The sequence below is a fragment of the Thunnus albacares genome, chromosome 24 (genome assembly GCF_914725855.1).
Source record: "Thunnus albacares chromosome 24, fThuAlb1.1, whole genome shotgun sequence".
In the NCBI taxonomy this organism is placed as follows: Eukaryota; Metazoa; Chordata; class Actinopteri; order Scombriformes; family Scombridae; genus Thunnus; species Thunnus albacares.
The window spans coordinates 4,132,825-4,145,332 of NC_058129.1; the positions used below are offsets into that span (position 1 = coordinate 4,132,825).

The 12,508-nt window shown below is 44.7% G+C and overlaps 1 protein-coding gene across 3 annotated transcripts in view; it reads left to right on the plus strand.

Moving 5' to 3' along the window:
* xirp2a (xin actin binding repeat containing 2a) overlaps positions 1-11,159 on the plus strand; it is a 57,543-nt gene extending 46,384 nt beyond the window's left edge. For all 3 annotated transcript variants that reach the window (XM_044345072.1, XM_044345073.1, XM_044345074.1), the window contains 3 exons: positions 404-9,725; positions 10,844-10,977; positions 11,068-11,159. In XM_044345072.1, coding sequence (XP_044201007.1) covers positions 404-9,725; positions 10,844-10,938 — 9,417 coding nt within the window. In that variant the 3' untranslated portion in view covers positions 10,939-10,977; positions 11,068-11,159. The remainder of the gene's footprint in view (positions 1-403; positions 9,726-10,843; positions 10,978-11,067) is intronic.
* The last annotated feature ends 1,349 nt before the right edge of the window (positions 11,160-12,508 follow it).

Below are 12,508 nucleotides of genomic sequence, written 5' to 3' on the forward strand. Positions count from 1 at the left end.
CGCAGTCTGAAACTTTTTTTTCACAATGTTACAAGGAAAATCTATACTAAAAAAGAACTTGGATATTTCAATCAAGTCAGTAATAAGGAACATGCAAAATGTCTAGACTGGCAGACTCAAGATATTTCTGTATTTGTGCATTTACCTCCAAATTAGGTTTGCTTATTCTTCTAGCTTTTGGATAGACAGCAAAATTTAAACAACATTTTTAGAAAAAATGTAGAAATAACATTTATAGTAATTATTATTTTAGCTTGAAAGTTGGTACTTCATTTCCCAAATTACTCTGTGCTGAAAGCTGTGCTTGACATGACACAAAAAAGAGAAATTATTTTCATTTTCTAACTACAGCACAACCTTCACTGTCCTTCTCTCCTTAACCAAAACCACTTATGAACCATAGGTTGATGTGGATTATAACCAGTTTCAGTGGGTGCCAGTAAACCAGTCATCCAAAACTTCAGCCATGACAAGCTATGACAGCTCCTCCACTGTAAAGACTGCCACTGCCTCATCATCAGCATCTGCTTCGTCAGTGGCTTATGAGACAACAGACCATTTTCCTCCTCCGCCCTCAAACCTGCTGCAGGTACCACAGGAAGTTCCAGAGTACAGCGTCTCTTCTCAGTCTCATGAGTCAACCACTCAAAATAAGTACGCTATTAATAAGGAACAGTACGTTAAACACAAGAACATGGCTGAACTAAAGCGCCTCTACAAGCACATTCATCCAGAAGTCCGCAAAAACCTCGAAGAAGACTATTTGAGTCAGCTCACTGAGGCAGAAGAAAAGCTTTTGGAAAGTGAGGAAATGGGTGGTGTTCAGCAGGCATGCTATATGTTTGAAAATGATGGTAACAGCTCGAGTGGGTCTTCAAGCCCTGACAGAGAGTACTTGGACTGGGATGAGATCCTTAAAGGGGAAGTGCAGTCCAAGTCCTGGATGTTTGAAAACAAGCCACTAGATACAATCAAAGATGACACCCCGGATGAGAATGAGACGAGGAATATTGCCCAGCAGGAAATCATTGCTGGCAAAGATGTCAGATACACAGCTTGGATGTTTGAGACTCAGCCCATGGATGCTCTGGGGACCGAGACTTCTGATTCTACTGAGCAGTCACAAAAAACGTCTGATCTCGCAAGAGGCGATGTCCGCACTGCTACTTGGCTCTTTGAGACACAGCCACTTGATTATCTGAATAAGATCTACCAAGAGGACGAGCAGGAAATGGATGTTGTGGTCATGAAAGACATCACTGGAGGAGATGTGAAAACCGCCAGATATCTTTTTGAGACCCAGCATCTGGATTCCCTGGGCAAAACAGAAACCATTGAGGAGAGCCATTTTCTGAACTTGAAGTCTGAGCTGGAAGAGATCAAAGGGGATGTGAAGACAACCACTCGCATGTTTGAGACTGAGCCCATGTGTGTCATCAGGGGGGATTCCGGAGAAATGCTGGAGATCACAACCATCCGCAGGGAGGAGACCGAGAAAGGAGACGTGAAGACATCACGCTGGATGTTTGAAACCCAGCCTCTAGATATGATCAACAAAGACCCTGCTAAAGTAAAGCTGATATGTGGTATTTCCATGGAGGACAACACTCAAGGCGGCGTCAACAAAGGTAGATGGCTTTTTGAGACAAAGACTCTTGACACCATTAATGATGAGGAATGGGAAAGTTCCAGGAACCAAAAGGAAGAAATAATTGGAGCTGATGTGAGGAAGCACTGTCTGGTTTTTGAGACTCAGCCTATGGATACTCTAAAAGACAACGACAATGCTAGACCTTTACCCTCCGAGGAGATTGTAGGAGGTGACGTTAAATCAGCAAAGCACCTGTTTGAAACAGTACCCATGGAAAATCTGAAAGAACTGCTTGAAGTGGGAAAACTTCAGAAAATGGTTGCATCCGAAGAAGAAAAGGGGGACGTGAGGCATCAAAAGTGGGTCTTTGAAAGCCAGCCGTTGGAGAATATAAGGGAGGAGAAAAAGGAAATTACAAAAACTGTGAACATTGAAGCGCTTGACAAAGGAGATGTGACAAACTACAAAGAAAGGTTTGAAAGCATGGATTTAAGCAAATGTGAGGGAACACAGAAAATTCAAGTTGAAGGTGTCACAAGTGGATCCGTCAAATCCAACAGAGTTCTTTTTGAATCTACACCTATGTATGCTATGCAAGACAGCTCTGGTCATTACCATGAGGTGAAGACTGTGAGGCGTGAGGAGATTGTGAAGGGAGACGTGCGTAGCTGCAGATGGATGTTTGAGACGCGTCCTATTGATGAGTTTGACGAGAGCATCGATAAGTTTCAGATCATAAAAGGCATATCCAAACAGGAGATCGAATCAGGGGATGTCAAAACGGCCAAGTGGTTATTTGAAACTCAACCCCTTGATGCCATTAAAGTGGTCAATAATTTTGAGGGTGAAGAAAGCGAAACTAAGGAAGATGTTGAAATTGAGAAAGGGGACGTTAAGACTTGTAGGTGGCTATTTGAGACACAACCGATGGATGTCCTGTATGAAAAGGTGGAAAAGAGCGAGGAAGATGTCGAGGAAGTGCAAAAAGGTGATGTCAAAACGTGCACTTGGCTCTTTGAGACCCAGACACTTGACAACATACGCGACCATACAGAATCCGAGTCTGAGACCATTCTGAAAACCTGCACTGTAAAGCAAGAGGACATCCAAGGAAAAGACGTGCGACTGGCCCGCTTCCTCTTTGAAACCGAGAGTCTCGAAAACATCACAGGCGAGGACAGCGGCTCTTTCAGGAGGGTTACGGAAATTGACATCCACTCGGGTGACGTTTCCAGGATGAAGTACATCTTCGAGAATCGCTCCTCTGACATCATGAGCTCTACCTCTGAGGAAACGATGCAGAGGTTGAAGACGCAGCAGGCCGAGGACATCCAGAAGGGCAACGTGGTCAACTGCACCTGGATGTTTGAGAATCAGCCAATGGATGCCATCCGTGAGGAATCCACAGAGGAAAGGGAAATCCGCACTGTGACTGACGTTCAGGGGGGCGACGTTGACAAAGGCCGCTTCATTTTTGAATCATACTCTCTGGATCAAATTAAAGAGGAGTCCACTGAGAGTGATATTTCAAAACTCACTAGTATCTTCAGAGATGAAGTAGAGAAGGGAGATGTGAAAAATTACACCATGATGTTTGAAACTCAGCCGCTGTATGCCATCTGTGACAAAGAGGGACATTACCATGAAGTAACTACAGTTACCAAGGAAGAAATCATGAGAGGAGATGTGGTGGGGGCCCGATGGCTGTTTGAGACAAAACCTCTGGATTCAATTAGAGATTCAGAGGAGGTCTATGTTATAAAAGCTGTGACTGAAGAAGACATCAACAAAGGAGACGTTACCTCTGCCAGATGGAGGTTTGAGACACAACCTCTGGATGAAATTGCAGAGGAAATAAAAGAAAGGTCAAAAACAGTTGCAGATATCCAAGGTGGTGATGTGAAGACAAACAAGCAGCGATTTGAGACTGATGAGATGTCTCAAAAGTACATCAGAACTGTTAGCGTGAGTGAAATCCAAAAAGGCGATGTCAGATCTGCCACTTGGATGTTTGAAACCCGCACAATTGATGAGATCCGCGGTGAGGGTGAGGAATATGATGGCATGGAGAGAGTGACAAAGGAGGAAGTGATGAAAGGGGATGTCAAGCAGTCTGTGTGGCTCTTTGAGAAGCAGCCCCTTGACAGTATCAAAGATACTGATGACACAGAGGTTGTTGTCACAAAGGAGGAAATCCCACAGGCCGATGTGAAGACAACAAAATGGCTATTTGAAACTACTCCTTTCCACGAATTCAATGAAAGCAGCGTGGAAAAGAATGAAATAATAGGTAAAAGCATTAAAGAGACACTTGAGGAACTTTACTGTCAGAAAATGGTTGACTCACAAGGTATTCTTATTGAGGCAGATGAGATTGGCGATGTCCGCATGGCAAAATATAAACTGATGAACCTGGAGGCCCCAGAAATCCAAAAAGAAGAGATTATCAGAGGGGATCTGAGCAACATAATGATGAACCTTCTAAACCGCAGGGAAACCACTGAAAGGGGGATAACTATTGACAAGGAGGAGCGGGGGAACATCAACACCACAGTGAAACAGCTACTCAACCAGGAAAAGGGAATCAATGTTGAGAAAGAGGAAATTATCCGCGGTGACATTCAAGAAGCAATAAACAATCTGCTCAAGAATGAGGGTTCCTCCAAGCGTGGCATTCTGATTCAAGAGGATGAGAAAGGAGACGTGAGGATGACTCTCTATTCCCTCTTAAATAAAGGGGAGAGGGCTAGCATGGAGAAAGAGGATATCATTCAGGGTAATGTCAGCAAAACTCTTCATCGCCTTCTCTCAAACTCAGGAGCCGAAGACTCTAAAAGGATAAGGGTGGGAGACATGGAAAGGGGTAATGTCAGCTTTTACTCCACATGCATTGAGTCCGGGGCCTTGGATTACCTGAGGCAGCTTCAGTATGAACCAGATGAAGAAGAGGAAAAGGTGGAGAAGGAGTGTATCATAGGTGGTGATGTTGAGGAAACCAAAATCTTGCTGCGGAAGACTCAGCAGGAGATAGGTCGTACAGTGGCAGAGGATGATATAGTTCCTGGTGATGTACACAGCACTGTTAAAGTCTTTATGACAGAGCCCACGGTCGCTTACAGAAACCTAGAGGAAAAAGACATTGTTAAAGGTGACCTTAGCGCAGCCCTGGATTCACTGACCCAAGCCATCAATCAGAAAGTGGTAATAGAGAAAGAGGAGGTGGTGAAAGGAGACATACCCTCTACTTTGAGGTCTCTAGAGGAGGCCCAGAATCAAGCTAAAGAAATGGAAAAGCCAGAAATCGTCAGGGGAGACATCAGGGGCGCTCTCGAGTCACTGGAGAAATCTGCAACCACCAAAACAGAAGCGACTGTTGAAGATTTAGTGCCAGGTGATATCAAAGGGACTCTGAAGTCCCTGGAGGAAGCGAAACAAGCTGTGAAAGAGGTGGAAAAAGAGGAGATCGTCAAAGGAGATATCCACACTACCATGCAAAGTTTACACGAGGCATCCAGCGAGAAAAAGATTTACCAACATCAAGTGAGCGAACAAGGGGATGTTAGAGCCACCATGCAGTGCTTCCTTGAACCGACGACATCTTCAACAACGCAGCGCCGGGGGAGCGTTGAGGGAGATGTGAAAACATCCATAAAAAGTCTTTATGAAGGACAGGAGACAGCACAGGTGGAAAAAGAGGAGGTGGTGAAAGGGGACGTTCAAGGGGCAATAAAGAGCCTAATGCAAAGAAAGCAGTATTCAAATAAGAAACGTATGTATTCTTCCAAGAAAGCAAAAGTGCCCGTGAAAAATCCATTAACTGTAAAGCAAGTGGAGCATGAATGCTTACAAGAAGCTAAGAGGGAGAGTGTAGCAGCCAGTTCAGCCCCCGTTGTGAAAAACCTTTCTCAGAGCGGTGAGTCACAGAAGCACACACAGAGACACCAGGAAAGCAAATCACTGAAAACACAGGTAATAACCCAAGAGGACCACTCTGTTACTGTAGCCAAAACAGACAATACTACTGGGGCCTCTCAACAGACGGGCATGAAAGAACAGAAACAGACAGTACTGCCCCCACAGAAAACACAAGCTCCAAAGCCCATTATGATAAAGAATAAACAAATGACTAATAATGATCAAACAGAGACTAAAGCAGCTGATGTGAGTGTGATGAAAGAGGTGCAAAACACATCACAGACAAATATTTCAAACAAGAAAACATGCGAAACAAAGACAATCAAACAGGTGCAGACTACAGTGACGGAGAAGACTGTCATGCACAAGCAAAATGTAATGGTATCAGAGCAAATGTCAACATCTCAGAAGCAGACGGAGAATAAGGCCCTCACACAAAAGCAGAACTTCAAAAATATGAAGAGTGATTACCGTAACCTTGACATGAGAGCGAAAGGTGGGATCAAAAAGGTGAAGCCGGAGATTCACTTCCCTCCTCCTCCCTCTTCACCTCCTCCACCCTCAGAGTCTGAACTCTCTCTCCCTCCACCGCCATCGCCAGTGCACGAGAACCCACTACCCCCCACATCCCGTCCTCCTATCATGAGGCAGGACAGCGACCTCCCACCTCCACCTCCACCACCGCCGCCTCCCGTGGAATGCATTAAGTCTGAGCCTGAATTTTTCCCCCCTCCCCCTCCTCCTCCTCCACCCTCTGTAGCTGGACAAGACTTCCTTCCTCCACCTCCCTCACAGCAAGAGCTTAATGCGATGCCTCAGCCTCTGCCTCCAAAGCTGGGGAAACCCATTGGCAGGCCTTTATTCAAAGTGCCCAAGCAACCAGAACCACCGAAGCCTATACAAGTTAAACCCAAATGGCAGAAAAAGCAGCCAACTCCTCCACCACCTCCACCTCCTCCTCAGCTCCCTCCTGACCAAGAAACAACGGTGTCAACAGACCGTAAAGAAGTAGCCAAAGTTCAGGAAGTGAAAAGGGAAACAACCCAGCAGATTGAAACAAGCAAGCATATTCAGAGTGAGACAGCAGCAGTGTCTGTAACAAAAACACCAAGCATCCCAGTCATTAAACCAATACAAAAAGAAACACCACCACCACCACCACCACCTAAAAAAGTGTTTGTCCCTCCCCTTAAATTTCCTCCAACCCCTGAACCAGCTCCAGCACCAAAGCCTAGGCCGTACGCTCGCAAATTTAAAACCCCTCTCATGCTTGCAGAGGAAAAATTCCGCCAGCAAATGATGGAGAAAGAGGAAACAGACAGGAGTAGAGTCTCAACTCCCATTCCCAGCTCTCCACCAGTTAATATACAAGCTCCCTCCCCCGTTGCCAGTCCTGAGCTTTCTACAACACAGAAAACTGAGAAAGAAGTGGCCACGGAAGCAACAAAAGCAAACGCCAAAGAAGCTCAGACTGTTTCCAAAGAAGAAATATCAGCACAAGACACATCTGTCAAGAAAACCCCTTCCCAGATCCCTTTGAGCAAGCCCTTGATCTCGATGGTAAATAAGAAATCAACCCTTGGATCTTCAAGTGTTTCTGTAGATAAAAAACATGTCTCAAGCAAACACTCCTCAGAAAAAATCCTCGCCTCTACTGATGTCATTAAGAAGAGTCAAACCGCACCTCCACCCAAGAGTCAGGCTGTTTCCCAATCTCATCATGAGGCTTCAAATATTGAAGTCCAGTCATGCTCAAATGTGGTCACTTCCTCAGTCACGGAGCAGCAGCAGCAGCAGCAGCAGCAGTTTATTAAGAAATCCAGCACCAGGTCTATCGCTGCCACACAGAGTGCTGTCCAGGAAAATGTAAATCTTCAAAGCCAGGCTGCAGTCACATTGAGAGCAGAAGATGCAAAGAATATTAATATGCCTCTGACACAGGAGGGAAAAATGACTCCCTCTCAACCCACTAAAATTCCAAAGGTAACTCCAAGTTTCAAGGTGAAAACCTTTAAGATGCCAATAGAGAAAAAAGAGGAGAAATGTGACGCTTTGGGACAAACGGAGGCAATGAAAAGTGAAAAACATTTCCAGCAAGAGAGAAGTAATGTGTCACAGAAAAGTGAAACAAAAGTGAGTCAGGAGAGCAACCAGCTGACATCAATGAAAACTGAAGTAAAATCAGAAATGAAAGCAAAGGAGAAGAAGAATCAGGTGACCCCACCTGTAAAAGTGGAGGTGAAGAAAGGAAAACAGGTGCAAAAGAATGAGACTGAAGTAAAGTTGTCACCAGCAGTTACTGCTTTAATACCCAAAGAGACTAAGATAACATCTGCAGCAACTCAACAAGGCCACATATCTGTCTCCCACAGTCAGCAGAGCATGAAGACAGAACACATTCAAAGACACGAGGAGGTGGTGGTGACTGAAAGTGTGGTAAAGCAAAGTCATCAGAGGCAAGAGGCTGTTCATACACAGAAACAGCAGATAAAGCAACAAGCGGTAGAAACAAATAAAATGCAGATAAAAGCAGGAAAGTCAAAAGGTGAATCTAAGGATGTGTTTGTGAAAGGGTCAGGGAAAATGACCCTTAAAGACGAGGCTCATTCAGAAAAAGGCGGCGATTTAGAGAAATGTAATGTGATGCAGAAGCTGCTCGCTCAAATGAAAGAGCTGGAGGGCACACCAAGCAAAATAGACTCCAACGCTGTCAGAATGATTATAAGCGAACTCCCTGACTGGATGATGGGCTCGGATGAGAAAAAGAATTTAAGTGAAATTGCTAAACAGCAAAGTAAGAAAAAGTTAAAAGAGATGATGGTCTATGTGAAAAATATTGTTCAAGCAAAGCTCACAGTTTTGGAAGAAAACGTGACAGCTGTCGAAAAGGAGGAAAAGAAGGAGCCGCCAGTGCCACCGCCGGTGCCTCCAAAACCAGACAAGAAAGTTTTCAGTGGAGCAACTGCTAACATATCAAAAATTAGTATCGGCTCGTCCAAAACTGAAAAGAAGGTGGTTGAAGAGAAAAAGTTGCTTCAAGGGAGCAAAGTGAAAAAGGAGCTGAGTGAAGTGTCTGATCAAAGAGTTAGCTCGCCTTTAGCAAACATCCGCACCCCTTCACCCACTTTTATTAGTATTGAATCAAGGAGGGTAGACTCGCCGCTCAGAGTGACCCCTTCACCTCCGCCCTACAAATCTGTCGGGACACCGCCGCCTCCTCCTCGCAAGTCATACACGCCCACGTCCAATTTCAGCAGGGCCACGCCATCCCCAACGCTGAGCCGCTCGGAGAAGCTGATGAAACTGAAGGATACCACCTCGAAGCTTTCTCGTGGCATGACCCCTCCGCCTCCCATGCCGGTGCCAGAGCATTTTGCAGCTGAGAGGGAGCAATCATCCCCATGTGGTGACAGAGAGACTCCTGTAGAGAGAAGTGAGGAAGTGGTACAGGATTGCACGGAAATGGTGGACTCCATGATGACTGTCAAGGACAAAAAATCTTTCTTTGAGGAGGCACAGAAGGCTGAGGTGAACAAGACTTACGTTCGGAAGGATCCAATTGATATCCCTGATCGCCTGGGACCTGATGCTGAGGATGGTGCTGAGGCTGTGACCATAGAGCTTCTGAAAGAGGATCTCCCGAGAGTGGACCTGTCTAAGCTGGTAAACCAATTTGAATCTCCACAACCAAAAGTCTACAGCAGGAAAGATCCAATTGTCATCACAGAGAGATTGGGAAGTGATACAGAGGATGCAGATGCAGACCCGCATACACCGAGAACTGAAGAAATCCCGACCTTCAACGTCAAAGCAATAAAGGATGTGTTTGAGACAGGAGAGCATAGTTCTCAGGCAGCCAGAGAGCTGAGAGAACAAATAGAACGAAGAGAACCTGACTCAGCTCAGCCGACGGCTCACTCTGAAGCAACATCAGTCACCGAGCATTTCTGCAACATTGACGACTTCAGAAACGTGACAACGGAAACAATGAGTGAGATGCATTCTGAGACTCGTGGTAACCCTCCGTCCTACGCGGACGTGGTGAGAGGCAGCGTTCCAACAGTTGAGGTAACCCCCGAGGCATCCACTGAGGAACTGCTGAGAAACTTCCAGCAGTCATGGGCCGAGAGCCAAGGAGTTTTCCAGAACTTGGGTTTCAGTGTCACGGAGAAGAGGACTTCGCAGATTGTAACGCACCAGCAGGAGACTGTCGTGACGGGTAAACCGAGCTGTGCGGCATGAGGATACTAAACAGGCATGATGGTGTGTGTAACATGCTCTGTGTGTGAGATTTTAAAGCATCTACTACATTGTGTGGAGAAAAAAAAGAGGCATTAATGTCAGTTTGACTCTGATTTGATTTTCTCTGATGTGTTTGTTTTTTATTTGAAACGTTTCAACTCAGGGTTTGAGCAGCTTGCAGTTTAAATGCTGGCAGTTTCACACCCTTTAATATTCACAGGTTACACTTTGTCCTGTTTACTCATACCTCTAATGTGTGAAGCTGGCAGAGACGCTAACATATTGAACTAATATTTCTCATGCCCGGGTGTGTGATGCTGTTCTCATTGCACAACAGCAGAGAATTGCCTGAAATGTCTCCAGGAAGTAGAACAATACTTTTAATTCATTTTTATTCTTCGGTTGAAAGTTTCACCTTCTATTCCATGTTCATGAAGTGAATTCCAAAATAATCACACTGAAGTAATTATATTCTCATAACTTTTGCAGTGATTTTGAAAAGCTCTCTGAATACTTCTAACACAAGCCATTTTTAGAAAATAAATATTATTGCTAATACTGATACTAATTACAATACATTTTTCTGCAGTGCACCTATATAATACTATTATATAGGTGCACTGCAAAAAAATATATTGTTTGTTTATTTTGTTTGTTGTCACCCCATATAACACAGTTTGTTTTGTGCTTTTTTGTAATCTATTAATTTCTTAATAATTTTCCCTGAAATGTATTGGAATGAACCAAGTAATTTTATATCTGACCTGCTGAACACTGACTCTGTTGTTCAGTGGTTCCCAACCTGTGGGGTGGGACCCCCAAGTGGACTCAACATAAATCTGAGGGGTCACAAGATGATTAAAGGGATAAGAGGAGACTAAACAAATTTGTTGCATAAAATTTTGTTTAGTTACTGTTCTATATGGGCTCTAAGTTACACTAGCAATTAATTAGAAATGTGCCATCTGTATGTATTTATTTCCCTATCATTTGTACCAAATTACATGGTTCTGTCCAGGAAATCGCCTAAGAAATGTAAATTAAAAGGGTTATGGACCTGTAAATTAAAGTATCCCTTTATTTTTGTTTTTGCAGAAAATTCAAGTTCCAGAGTCCGAACTGTGTCGGGTATGTCGGAAGAGGGTGTATCCCATGGAATCGCTGATTGCGGACAAACAAAACTTCCATAAAAGCTGCTTTCGTTGTGAACACTGCAGAGGCAAACTAAGGTGACACTATTTCACAAAGCAAACACATATTTATTGTTTCTCTTTGCATTATTTTAACCTCATGTTTTTGCTCTTTTTTTTTTTTTAAAGTCTTGGCAACTACGCCTCTCTCCATGGACGAATGTACTGCAAGCCACACTACAAGCAACTGTTCAAGGCCAAAGGGAATTACGATGAAGGATTTGGACAGACACCACACAAAGAACTATGGAACAATAAGAACCAGCAGGATTCAGCTGAAAAGACAAAAATCAAATCATCATCGCCTGAAAAGAAAGTCACAGATTCCAGATATTCCACTGCTCAGAGCACATTAGTTACTCAGGATTATGCCATCAGCAAATCTGTGGATGAAAACAAAAAGTCCGCAAGTAAGATTTCTGTAGTGTGGCCTCCCCAAACAGATTCTCCAAAGAAATCCTTCACTATCGAAGAGGAGCTGAAGTTGGTTAAGCCATCATGGCCTCCTAAAGAGGGTTCAGCTCAGGAAAGTGAACATCTGAATCAGCCTGTGAAGCCTGCATTAAGAGAGAAGGACAGTCCTGCAGCTAAAGTACAAAATGGACCCCAGGAAAATGACAAGGTGCAGGAGAGTGTCTGTGTAACAGAAAATGCGAGAAAGCCTGATGAGACTCCAGCAGAGTCGGAGGCTTCGGCCTCCCCTGCAGCAGCCGCCGAGGAACCAGCGAGTGTTACTCACACTCGAGAAACCGAAGAGTCAAACAGTGGTGCTGAGGCTGTGGCACAAGTGGATTCTGAAATGGACTCTGAAGTGTGCCCTGGAGTGGAAGAGAAAGAACAAAGCGAAGGGAATGATGGTGGAGCTGTGGAAAGCATGAAAGTGCTGGAGGAGACTGAAGAGAGAAGTGTAGAGAAGGTGGAGGAAGTGAAAGTAAACGGACATGACGGGCAGATAGAAAGTGCAGCAGGTGAAAACCAGGAGGAGATAGATGAAGGAAATATCGGCGGCATGAACAATGGGGAGGCGGTAAAGGTCAAGTTAGTAGATGAGGAGGCGACGGCAGGACTGGCACTGAATGCAAACACCAACAATAATAATAACGGCCAGACACTGCTTGACCATGAAATCTTGTTTCAAGGGCTTAATGAGGATGAGGAAAAGGAAAATCTGTCACTCTTTTTGACAGATACAACTCCAGCAACAGATTCTTTCCAAGCTGATCACTGTGAAGAATCCAAATGGATGCCAAGAGAAGTGCTACAATTGGCACAGAGGGATGATGCTTTTGTGCCAGCTGGTGCCAAATGTACTGAAGCCACAGACTGCTATTCAGACACAAATTTCTTTACAGAGACAGGCGAGGGAACGTTCTCTTTCAAAAGCGAGGCCGCCGAGCCAAAGATTAGCACATCAAGCTTCCTCGAAGACATTTTCGCCGGCCTGAGCACCAGCAGCTCCAGCCTGCTATCTGATTTCAAATCCGACATCTTCAGTCAGGCTACGGAGGCGCCTCGGGTGTCAGCGCTGGATGACCTTTTGGATTTTGGGATGGAGCAGGGAGAAAACACA